This window comes from Pseudopodoces humilis, chromosome 1, assembly GCF_049639895.1.
Source record: "Pseudopodoces humilis isolate 2021_Gansu_Grassland_sample_001 chromosome 1, ASM4963989v1, whole genome shotgun sequence".
Classification (NCBI taxonomy): domain Eukaryota; kingdom Metazoa; phylum Chordata; class Aves; order Passeriformes; family Paridae; genus Pseudopodoces; species Pseudopodoces humilis.
Window position 1 is genome coordinate 74,490,625 of NC_142200.1, and position 13,188 is coordinate 74,503,812.

A 13,188-nucleotide genomic window follows, 5' to 3' on the forward strand; every position below is an offset into this window, starting at 1 on the left:
TGAGGGCTACAAGAGTATAACATTTGGAAAGAGAAAATGACCAAAGTTACTGTAATAGCCCCAAAGCTAAACAGTATGGGTATATTATTATTATTGAGCATATGGCAGAGTTCCTAGCTTGAGATTGAAGTGTTTGTACAGCTGTTGCTAAAGCTGTGGCTCCAAACAATTGCTAGTTGTTCTAATGAGCTCTTCTGCTTTAAATCAAAAGGATGGGGGGAACAGAAAAAAAGACTGTTAAAATTGCTGTTGGATTATTATGTGTATTTAGGTTAATGTGTAACTGCAGTAGGTGAACAGGAAAAAAGTATTTTTAGTACAAGCAGTCCAATAACTTAGGGGTTTAAAACAAATGAAATTTGATGAAGACATTATTTCTTTACGTTCATTTGTTTTTGTAACTTAATATACTAACATTATGTACTGTCTCTTTATAAACCCTACAAGTACACTTGAAGGTGTGCTTAGCAATTCTTAATAGTATTTACACTTTTTGTTTTAAAGTGTTTATTGACTCGTCATATATTCTGTCAGTTTTACTAGAGAATTTTTGGAGGTTTTCTCATGTGTGGGAATTTTTTAAGGCATTTTGAGAGAGAATAAAATGAATCTACTTTCATTTTCTAAAGGTGACACATTTGTAAATGTGTGGTAGAGGTTATGCTTGCTCCAATTTTTTCAAGCTTCTGGACAGAAGGAAAAATACTTTTGGCTCAGCATTTATGCAGATTTTGTGTTGAATTAGTTTTTGCCTTCGTAATTGTAGGACTTGTTCATATCAATTAAGTAAAGTGGTGGAAGCTATCCCTATCTGTGTGTTCATTCTCAATTTCAGTAGTACAGAAGAATTGTGTCTCGCTATTTCCTTTGGAGATCAGACATGCTGAAACTCGCTTTTACAATATCTTAGCAGTATACAACCTTTTCCTTGATGTAGTGGAGGCTGTTTTAAAATCTGCATAGGATAAATTCCTTCCATTGGGATGCCTTGCATTGTTGAGCTTTTGCACAGGGAAGCACAGCATGTGTTGCTTTAAATGACATCTGAGACCATGATTCTTCCTCATGCAGTTTCTGCAGAATTGCTTCTCTCCCTCCCTTCCTCCACAGCTTTCTCTGCTTTCAGCAGAGCTGAGGGCTTGCTGAATGCATCCTTTTCCACCCTCTTTTGGCTGGCTGTTCTGTTATCTGTATTGATATGGACATTTTTGTTTCATGTCTGTTCATAATCTTCCTCTTCTGGACTGATGCACAAAGCACATCAGATGAGCTGCTGTGCTGCTTCAGAGCTGTATTTCTAGGACTGGAGTTTATTTTTATCCATTTCTGAGTGAAAATTTACTTTACGGCAAAAATTAGAGTAGCAGATGATAAAATCCCTACAGCTCAGTAACAGATGAGCAGAATTAATTGTGCAGTTGCCCCAATTAAAATCTGAAGCTGCTCATCATGAATCTTGTCAGGAGCGGTTCCCATGCGTAGTGTGTGACATACAGCTCTCTGCCATGAGCAGAGCTGCATCTTTGCTGCTGGCATCCCTTAGCATGGCTCTTGGGAGGTGGGTTGCACCTGGCAAGCACGAGGCCGATGGATTGTGAGCAGCCAGCTAAACTCTATCTTGTGTCTTAAGCACCAGTGCTGCCTGTGAGGCCCAGCTTCCTCGCTTGCTTCCTTCTTTTCCATTATTTGCCTCATTATTTCTCTGCGCTGGGCGGGCTGCTTGTTTTTGTCAGAGGCAGGGAGTGCTGTGCCATGGAGCAGTTGGAAGGGAGCGAGTGCTGCCAGCTCCCAGTAGAGCTGACAGCTTCAGTAGCTGTCCTGTGCCCTCCACAGCTTCCCATGCTGCCATCTTCAACTCTCCAGCAGCAACAGTGCCGGGGAGCAGGCAAGAGCAGCTGTACACAGCTCCTCTCCACTCAGGGTACAGCAGCAGCCCTGGGCCTGGAACAGTCATTCCTGCTGCATCCCTTCTTCGGGAGGGAGGAGTGGTTGGGCCTTGCCTTTGCCAGATCGTCTACTTTGGCCATCCTGTTGGATATATCTATGTGGATATAGGCATCCAGCTCAAATAGCATATACAGGCAGTTTAAAATATTTGTGTCTCTGTAGTGAAGCTCAAAAATGCCTGTGCTTTGAAAAGTAGTAGAGTCTTTGTGAAACTTTGATAAATTTGATCTTACAAGCTACCAATGTATTCAAAGCAAAATAGGGAAAATGCATTGGTACTGTGGGAAAGCCTGCTTGCTAATATAGAAAAGCAATACTTCTGTAATTTTTTTTCATTATTTACTCTAAGGAACTTTCTCAGCTATTTAATGAAAGAAGGGTGTCACCTTAATTTTCTTAGATTACATGGTATGTGTCAGCCCCTATGAGGGATTGGTTAGTATGTAACATAAATCTATCACTGAAAATCTCACCTGTTGTGGGTCTGCAGAGCAAATAATCTTCTGTGCTCCTTCACACTGGTGTAAAATGATGTCCTATAAGGGGAGACACAGGTGAAGTACAAGAGATGAATAACTGGATGATGGCCCCAGTTGGCCTGAGAAAACTTGCTGGAGGTTGTGCACAAAAAGGAGAAACCTTTGCCTGAAAATTAAAACCTGTTTCTGTTCTTTAGCTCTTATATAAAAGCATGCAAGTGCCTGTGCAGTTAGTGGTTAGGGGAAAGCACCTTCCCTTCCACTGGGAGAAAGTCTTATTAAAATAATCAGGCCAGTTGCTTTGATCTGTAAAGAGGATGGCTTAGTACACCAACATAGAGTAAGACTTGACTGAGAAACAATGCTAAATTACATAAATTTGTCCTTAGCATGTCCTGCCAGGCACATGGATGTAGCTGTCTTTAAACCTGAACAGGTTGCCAGAATAATAGAGTTGAAATCCAGACACTGCCTATTAAAATCTAAGCTGCATAGAGGGAAGCTGAGATTTAATCTAGTAAAAGCTTTTGGTGTTCACAAACTGCGAAACTAAACTTCAGCAATCTAAGTCTTAATACTTCCTACTTGAGACACAAAATGTATTTCTCTCCAGAAACAGGAGAGAAGAACAACTTACTGCAATGAAAGACATGCTCCACAAAGTCCACTTCTCCTTTCTGTAGTGCTGCCTTGTGCTTGTAGCAGTATACAAGGTTTAGATTTGAGGTTTTATTTCCCTGTAGTCTGAATTCCAGGGAGTACAAACAGAACTACTTTTGTTAACCTGGGAAAGTTTTTTTCTGGCACACTATCATGCCTTCTTCCTGCTTAAAAGCTCCAAAAACCAACAACACAAGTGTGGATGCAAAGTTGTCCAGCAGTTCTAAGAGGAGGTTTTTTTCCCATCTGAATGTTTAGCTTACAGATAGCAGTTGTATTTGCAACTCTCTCTGTGTACACTCTGTAAAGCATGTGAAACTAGTTAAAAGCTTGAGTGGAAAACTTGGAAAACCTCGGTTTACAAAAACCTGGTTTTAAACTTATGGGGTAGGAAGGCAGGAGAAGATATTAAGAAAAAATAAAGATAACATAACAATAATATAAGTGTATTAAACCTTTCGGGCATATGCTACTCATTTTTTAATTCAAATGAACAGTATATTCTTTTTGCTCTTCTGAAAGGTTTTTTCATACCTTTCTCTAGTGCAGTTGCAAATATGTCTGTTGAATGACTTTTCTCAATATTAGAAAGACCATTGGAAGTCATTAAGATGACAATCTTAGGGGCAGGGTTGGGTTGTTTTTTTAAATTGCTTGTTGGGCAGTTTAGTATCTCATTAAGAGAAGCTGAAGACTATCTAGCCTCAAGCTTAGAATTCCAGTCTATCTGATGTTAAGATAATCAGGTTTTGATGACATAGAAGACTTAATTATTGCATACATGTAAATCTAAGTGCTCTTGACTAGTGCCTGTATTAGTCAAAATTAATATGTATAATTTATTAATCAGGGGAGATGTGCTAAGGAGTTGAACTCTTTGTCTATTCAGATACTTAAAAGATTACGAACTGGTATTTTGGCATAGTGTGTAACTTGAAATAAATGAAAAGAAAGGTTTGCTAACTGGAGATGAAGGCTCTCTGTTACACACTCCCTACACAAATATGATTGAGGGATTTTCTTCTATGTATTGAGTACTAACTTTTTGCATTTTGTGATGTTTTAAATTTTTTTCTAAGAAACTAGTTTTATGCAAGTTATATCGCTCTGCCTCACAAGTGAAATTTGTGCTTCCCAAAGCATGGGAATATGGTGGAAATACATGGTGAAAATGCCCCCTTTGCAAGCCTGATAATGCTTAAGCTTCATTGTCTTTAAATGGTAACTGCTGTTACGAGGCTTTTTAAAAGTTGAAACATATCTAATGCCTTTACATCAGTACATTCTAGTAGTGATTTGCAAAAAAATATGCAGCAAGGGTATTTTTAAGAGGATACCTAGCAGGAGAGAAATAAAATTCCTGACATACAAAATTATGTGAATGGTCTTGTACATGGCAGATTGGTAACCTCGTACCTCAGAAGCAGTTCCCAGGCAGAAACTGCACATGCGTCCATGACTAAAACAATCCTTGCATTCTCTTTTTTTTTCACACCTTCCTCGTCTCATCTAATAATAAATGATCATTGTATATGCAGGCAGTCTTTTATGAACTTCTCATTAGATGCATGTCAACTCCACCTTGCATATTAAACCTTAAAGTGCGTTACTGTAGATTTGTGTTCTCTGTGTTTCATACCAAAAAACAGCCCTTTTCCCCAAACACTCATAATGTACCTGCAGCAGAACTTATTGATCAGGTGGTTGATTTCTCCTGATGAGCTTTCTGGGCTTTGGTTGGTTGGTTGGTTGAGTTTTTCTTCCCTTAAGTCCATGGTGGATGGCAGTGGCAGAATGACGTGTCAGTCAGGGTTACTGAGTTTGCTCCATTTTTCAGTCTTTGCCCCATCACTGTTTTACAGTCCAGAGACTGTGAAATGTTCTTATTTTTGAGCATTTTGTGTTTTGAGGTGCAGAGCATCAAGCAGATTTAGTTTGATTCCCTAGGTGAAGGAGTTAGGGGTTCCGTAGTCGCTTGCAGTAAAACTCAAAAATCAGCAATATGGAAATAGTTAATATGAAGCAGAGTCTTTCAAGTCATCAACTAGCTTAACATGGCTGATTTATTTTTTAGAGAAAAAAGCAGTTTATTAGTCACAGATGTGCATGTTTCTAGTCTTAAGAAAGCTGGGACTAGAATGAGAATTCCCATTTCCCTTCCAATTTCAAAAATTTGCCTGTTTGTTGGAGGTAACTTTATCTTCTAGTTTGAGGGGGTCAGAACCCATGCTGCTTGCCCTTTAGCTTCAAAAATATATTTATGGACTCTGAGTGAACCCTCTGACCTCACTACCAGAGCAACATATGTGGTTTTTGCTTTCAGGGAAATGGCAGTTAAATGCGTTCTTTTCTTATTGTGGCTATGAATTATAAAACAAAGCCCATCCGTTAGGCTTTTTAAAGTAGTTTTTTTGAATTGCAAAACTTTCTCTACTTGAACAAGTAGTGATTTTATTAAATTCGATGGTTTCTTGTTGGATTGGTGTTGCTGTGTATGACTGCTATATATGTGCTAGGCTTTTCTTCTCTCCAAGATGTCCATCTGTTGCATTTATCTTTTTCTAAAAGGGAGTCTAATTCTCACTAGAAAGTTTACTGTACTTGAAACACATTTGGGGTTAGCATACCCCAAATTTATTCCATCTGTTTTAGATTTAAAATTCTATGTTGTTCTCACTTGAATTTTGAATACTCCTTTTTTCCTCTTAGCATGTCGTAGTGATAAAGTATTCTTGAGCAATGCTAGAAAAACAATTTTCTATGTAGTCATAAAGGAAACAAAGCCGATTTAGTGTAAACAATCCCAAGCATGGTAATGCATCAAACCAAGTCTGTATCCCTAATTACATAGATAGAAGTCATATATAGTGATGGGACGGGGAGAAATGAGACACTCCCATGGGGCTCTTCTCACAGTGAAGGCGAAAGGTCTTTCTGTGCTCTTAAAAATGCCTGTATTGGATATTGATATTCCCTAATGGTTCGATCTGGCAATGCCTCTACATAAATACATGAACGCGGGCACCCAGGTTCTGTACATGACTGTGCTTTAGTATTGTTGCTGGGGTCGTGAGGATACAGATGGGAGTAAGTAAGTGGAAAATCTGGATGCCTGTTGGCTGGAATAGGGTGGGAAAATAGATGGTAAAGGGTCTCTCTGGGAAAATACTGACATAGAATATTTCTAGTGAGTGTTAACTCAGCTATGAGGTTTTAGAGATGTTTTCTGCAAATTTAAGGAGGGGCAAAAGGTCAGATCTGATCTCTGAAGAGGCCTAGTGGGCTGGTATTCTTTTCAGGTTAACAGTGGTTATTTTAAATCTCTATTTTTTAATGCCCTATTTAATAAAATTAGATCTTTAGGCTGATGCTTATATAGCAATGAAGTATTTTTATTGATTTAAAAAGGTGTTGTCAATGCATCCAAGTATCTTAAGGGCGGGTTTCAGGAAGATGGGGCCAGGCTCTTTTTGGTGTCCAGTGACAGAACAGGGGGCAATGGGCGCAAACTGAGACGTAGAAATGTCTGTCTGAATATGAGGAAGAGCTGCTTTACTGTGAGGTTGGCAGAGCACCGAAACAGTCTGTCTTCAAAGGTTGTGGAGTCTCCTTCACAGGAGATACTTAAAACCTGCCTGGATGAAACCCTCTACACCCTGCAGTGGGCATGTTCTAGCTGATCTCCAAAGGTCCCCAACCTTTGTGATTTTCCTTCTCTCTGAGTGATTTCAAGATTTAAAGAGCAAAGTGGAACAGTGCTATCATTTCAGTGTGCTGCTTACATGATGTCCACTTTTGTGATTCCCTGAAGCCCCAATAATACTTCAGTAAGGATTTCATATTAAGTCATGCAGAAGGGAAGATAAGAAGCAGTTACATGCCGCATGCCAAATGAAAACTAATGTTGTGTGGGAGGATATGGGTGAAGTATGTGCTGTGGAACATGTCTGACTTACATTGTTTTGTCTCTTAGATCCTCTCTGCTTGAGCAGAGCGTACTTATTTCTCCATGCTCTTTTCCCTCCCCCTGCCCACAAACTCTTGGCTGAATTGGGTTAAGAGTTAGGAGTGGTACAGCAGAAGTACAGTCAGACAAAAATACTTGCCTTCCACAGTTTCAGGGCCTCTGTCCTGTACTGCTTGGTTTTACAAGAAATTCTGTAGTTGCTAAGTGTAGTTTGTCAAAAGGATGTGTGAAAATCTGAGGAGGTGGAACACACTTTATAAAAAGAAGGAGTTTATTAACTGGATGCATGTTATATGCTTAGAAATAGGCATGTTTATGTAAAAGTCAATCGTATGCAATCAGTTACTGCACCACCATGCTGCCTTTTTGTTAGAAAGGAGTAATTGCAAAGGAAAGAAATGCAACAGATATAAAAATACAAAAGAGTGCAGGGTGAACTTCAGGCTTAATTTTTTCTTCTTATGTAAACAAGTGAATGTTCTCTATTTTATTTGCATGGAAGAACCTTGTATGAACTGTTATTGAGAAGGAAACTATATACAAATGAAAGAAAAATTTGTCTGAGTAGTTACAACTTCTTCAATCTTAGGAGTTTTGGAAACAAGGCATTTAGTTTGTGCTTTTAGAAACTTGTTTACAATAACACCACTATTTTCTCATCTTCAACAGTCCACTAGCAGAGTAGCAGAAGGTTATTTACTGAAATACCCATCAGCTGATGTTTGCTGTGATTTCTAGAACAAGACATCTGATAATAATTAAAATGCATGATACAGTAAATGTAAAGATAAGTTTGGTGAAAGAGCAGTCAAACCAAATTCTTACAGATGTTTAACAGGAGATTGTTTGGATTCCTGTGGAGAGCTTGCAGATGGTTGCAAGTTTTGCTTGGAATTTTTTTAATAAGCAGATCAGGGTTTTTTAAAGAGTCAAAAATCTGTCATGATGTGGATGCTGGTGGCTAGTAGGCTTGCTTTTCTTGCATATGTGCTGAGAACCCCTAAGCAGTAATTCTGGTGCCTTGAGGGATACTCAGTTTGCAACTTGAAAACCATTGTTATAGATAATTAATTTCTTCCTTATGCTTTCCACTTCAGCAAGAAAGTAATGTAGCAGTTCTTAGCACTGCTCTCCCATGATTTAGAGACAAAGACAGCTAGTGTTGCTTTGCATTTGCTTTTTTGCTAATACCCTTACTTAAAACCTTGAAGCCATGTTAATGACACCATGTGAACCCTCCTTACCTATGCTCACAACAGCTACAGCTGTTGCTGGAAAATAATTCTGCCATTCAAGATGTGACTTGATATAAAGCATTAGCAGCTAGCTTGTTAGACTGAAAGTATGATTTTTAAAATTTGTTTATCTTCAGCTTTGTGGAAACATGATGAAAGTGGTGGTTAACAGCAATTATTATGTATGTGTTCATAGTGTGTAAGTTACAAATGTTCTTGGCATCAGAGCTGATGTACCTTAATGGTGCCATGGGTTTTATGAGAACAGAGAAACATTTTCATAAACAGCATGATAGATCACATTTTGGATTCCAAAGAAAGGGTGCCCTTTGTGAAACAGCTTGAACATGAAGGAAAAGTAAAAAGTCCTAACTTTTTATATCCACATTTTATGTCTCTTTCCCCATCTCCATTCAAAACCATCATTTACATTTAAGCGCTCTGTGGAAATGGAACAACCTCACATATTTGCATGTGGATCCAAGGATTTGGATGTTTCTGATGAAATGTTTTGCTACATCAATGTAGCAATATTATGTAGCAGTGCAGAATATTATTCCACAAAGTTCAAACTATCTCTGGTCAGATTGGCAATACACCTCTTAGGGCAAACCTGCCAGAAGAAGTGATCTGAACATCTGTGTCAAGCTTTAAGAAGGAGTACAAGCACTACAAATAACTCCCAGCAGGAGAAACATTCAACAAAACATTATTTATGTCATCCTTATGTAAACTATCTGTCTGCAAAAGTGCATACACAGGGGGAAAAAAAACCCCATATTTAACAACCTAGGATAGTCCACACTAGTGGTGGACAAGATTTAGAAGAGTAGTGTTACAAGAATGTTTCCAGGTCCCCACTTCACACACACCTCCTTTCAACGCCCCCTCCTCCCCTACCCAAAAAAAAAAAAAAAAGAGGAAAAAGAAAAGATAATTTTTAGGAAAAATGCTGGGGGGAAACAGCATTCTGCTGCATGGGAAAGAAAGAAATCTGGTCTCACAATAGCTAACCAGTGGGTGTTCATTATAAGCATATAGTCCTGGTCAAGTGACAGGAACCTTAGCGGGAAAGTGTTTTTGACCTCATGCACATTAAACTATGTCTTGAGAAAAGTGTATCCTTTGTTTCATTACAGAACTTCAAGTATGTCATGCTGAGAACTACTGCTGATCCTGAGATTCCAGCAAGTGGGCTTTTAAACACTGCTTGTGCCTTTTTAAGAAACAAACAAAGCAAAACCAACACTCACAGAAAATTTAAGCAGAAGACAGACATTTAACTGTCTTCTGGTTTCTTCTTCCCTCTGTCCCAAGGGTAGGAGAAATATATAAATAACAAAAGTAATTGGAGCATTTGTAATTAAATTTGGTGTTTGAAAAATGATTTTCTTATCTCACTAAGGCAATTATTGTTACCCTTCATGTCTTTGCTCAAAGCAGTAAACATTGAAAGATAAAACACGCATATCCTTCCATAAAGTTACATGAGTTACATGACATATAGAAAGTATAATTCACTATCAAATAAGCATCAGCAGTGGGAAGTAGGAATTATATTTGAGGCAGGAAGGACTTAATGAAGCTTGCCTGTTCTAAACACATCAGTGGTGCTTATGCGTGGACAGCCATGTGCAGCATGAACACTGATAGTTGCAGTATCATTAAAGGCCAGGTTACATCAAAAAAATCTCATTGATTGGTCCATAAATTAAGTACCATATCCATTATTACATACATCCATTTGTATCTCACTTGACAGTGCTTTAGCTTTAAAGTGATTGCCTTGTTCTTTTTTCCAGACTCTCTTTCGGTCTCCAGCAACGATGCTAGTCCTCCCGCTTCCGTGACATCGCTTCAGCCCCACATGATCGGTGCTCAAAGCTCCCCGGGCCCCAAGCGCCCTGGCAACACCTTGAGGAAATGGCTCACCAGTCCTGTGAGGCGCCTTAGCAGTGGGAAGGCAGATGGGCATGTCAAAAAACTGGCCCACAAGCATAAGAAAAGCAGAGAGGTCCGTAAAAGTGCTGATGCAGGCTCTCAGAAGGACTCCGATGACAGTGCAGCGACCCCACAAGATGAAACTGTTGAAGAGGTAAGTGCTCAAGGCAGTTTCCCAAGACTTTTGTGTATGTTTTTCAAGGAACTAAATGTTTTCAGGTGAAGGTTGTCTCGTCTACTGACTATCCAGCAATGGAGCAAAGTGTTACATGCCCTGTGCTCATCCTTCAATGCTGTACTCTGTGTGAGTTCTGTGCCAGGCACAGTTTTGTGCCCTCTGAGAGCGTTAGTGAAGCTCTGTGAAGTGCCTGTGATTTAAAAAGAGAAACAGGAGAATAAAAAGTTGTCCTTTGGCTTTACTGCCTTATGCTAATTAGGAAGGTGGCTTTGTGAGTAAAGGTGCTTCAAGATCTGGGAATAATCAGGTAATTTTGTACTTCCCTTGCTTTTCTTGTTGATGGATCAGGGAGTGTAGGGAGAGCTGCTTAACTGCTTAAAGCTCTAATTGCACCTTGCATAAGAGTCAGAGCACAGGAAAATTACTGGCTCTTCAATGCAGGCTAGTTACCACTAGTCAAATAATAATAATCGCATAATTTTCATTGGAGAGAAGGAAATTGCGAACTGTTCCAAATTTTACCACCAAGGACATCTACTGAGGGCTTCCCTTCTTCCCACATACATGTGCCTCTCCTTCAAAGTCTGGAATTCATGTATGAACAAAGCTGGTTTCCAGTTAGGTGCAGAGAAGAGCCAAATTCTCTGTAACCTATAGTTCAGGCTGAAATAAATGTCATGTTACTGCTTCCAAGAGCACAGCTGGGTGCATGTTACTCCCTTTTATTAGATTGACTCTGACTGTTGATTTTGGTACTTACCATACAGAAAAGTGGTCTCAGTTGCCCAAGTTTTTATTTATTGCTGCTTTTTGTTTTTTATCTTCCTCCCAACATATTTTTCTACCTGGAACACTACTGAAGTTCCACAGTATGTGTAGGGAAAGGAAAGACTGAAGACTTGGCAGCATGATGAATTGAGAGATGTTGGTTAGGAATGAATACTGACCTCTGACTTTGAATGTCAGGCTGTAGAAAGAGACCCTTTGTGCTGCAGTTGTTACATCGTTTTGGCAGTATCTGTTATTCTGCAGTTCTGTGAGTCAAGGGAAAAATTTAAGGCCAGTGCCTTGAAGTCAGGAAAAAACAATAACCATCTATGCTGTCTTTCTGTAAAGGTAGATAAATTATCGTGTGAGATCAGTACATAAAACTTTGGGTACTTGAAATCAGACTCTTCGTGGGGGACAGAAAGGATCATTGATGAAATCCTTCATATTTTAATAGGGGTTTTTTATGTACTCTAGAAGTCTTGCTATGATACAGAGCAAGATATATATTTCAGAGAGATACAGATTTCTCTTTACAGAACTGAACTTGGAAAGCAAGCATGGCTTTGATAACACTTCCCTGTGGTAAATTTCATCTGAATGTCTTTTTCTTAATATTTGAATTCTTTTGCTTTTACCACACATTGAAAAGTGTCTTTGGCATCTGCATTTTCCCCCTCCTTTAAGGAGTGTTTGTAGGAGCATCTTGACTTGTTGGGAGAGGGCTGAAACTACAGAATAGACTTAAAACGAGCATGTGATAACAAGTTTCATGCTGTTGAGATAACAGAGCTTGAACATCTTGATGTTATTTACAGAGGGGTCGGAACGAGGGGCTGAGCAGTGGCACACTTTCCAAGTCATCCTCTTCAGGCATGCAGAGCTGCGGAGAGGAGGAAGGTGAAGAGGGAGCAGATGCTGTGCCGCTTCCTCCTCCCATGGCAATTCAGCAACACAGTCTCCTGCAGCCTGACTCACAAGATGACAAGGTAGGACCAGGACATGGGGGAGGCTTCACATGATGCGATAACCTCTGCACAAATCTTTCTTCTGCTTCCAAAGGTCTTGAAAATGTACATAATACAGCTTCATGGTAGACAGAAGTAATGACTTTTGCCCTATAGGCAACTTTAAAAGGGTGTTCTATGAAAAGAACATGAATTAAATCCTTCTCCATTTTAAGCGCACAAATGTAGAAATTTTTTCTGCTAGTACTTTAAATGTGGAAATGTGCTGCTTTCTGTGCCCACAGGATAATTTACGTCACTTTGCCTGATGCCATATTTAGTTATTAGAGTCCAATTGTTTTATAATCATACCTTCCGTTATTCTTGATTTTTGTTTGGGCTTTTTTTTTGTTGGTGCAGGGGACGGGGGGAGGAAGAGGGGGATGCCTAAGAGAAAGGAATTACCAAATAAGAGTAATAATTGTCATGGTTTAACCCCATCCAGCAGCTAAGCCCCACACAGTCACTGTTCCATTGTCCCTGTGAGAATCAGAAGGGAAAGAGTGAAAAAACTCTTGGGTTGAAACAAAGACAGATTAATAGGAAAATCAAAAGCCATGCACACAAACAAGGCAAAGCAAGGAGTTAATTCTCCACTTCCCATAGATAGGCAGGTGCTCAGCCATCCCGAGGAGAGCAGGGTTCTGTCATGGGTAGCGGTGACTTGGGAAGGTAAAAGCCATTGTTCCAAATGTCCCCTCTTTCCTTTTTCTTCCCCCAGCTTTATGTGCTGAGGATAATACAATATGGACTGGAATATCCCTGTGGTCAGTTGGAGTCAGCTTTCTGACTGTGTCTCCTCTCAACTCTGTGTGCCCCCCCTCCCATTCTTGTCACCAGTGGGGTGGAGTGAGAAACAAAAAAGACCTTGGTGCTGTGTGAGCTGTGCTCAGCAATAGCTGAAACACCCCTGAGTTACCAACACTGCTTCCAGCACAAATCCAAAACATGGCCCCATACCAGCTACTGTGAAATTTAACTCTGTCCCAGCCAAAACCAGCACATA

At 39.6% G+C, this 13,188-nt stretch overlaps 1 protein-coding gene across 4 annotated transcripts in view; it reads left to right on the forward strand.

The window, feature by feature from the left end:
- The window catches only part of TRIO (trio Rho guanine nucleotide exchange factor), a 244,543-nt gene that overhangs the window by 199,197 nt on the left and 32,158 nt on the right, over nucleotides 1-13,188 (forward strand). For all 4 annotated transcript variants that reach the window (XM_014261572.2, XM_005533046.3, XM_014261576.2 and 1 more), the window contains 2 exons: nucleotides 10,091-10,383; nucleotides 11,994-12,164. In XM_014261572.2, coding sequence (XP_014117047.1) covers nucleotides 10,091-10,383; nucleotides 11,994-12,164 — 464 coding nt within the window. The remainder of the gene's footprint in view (nucleotides 1-10,090; nucleotides 10,384-11,993; nucleotides 12,165-13,188) is intronic.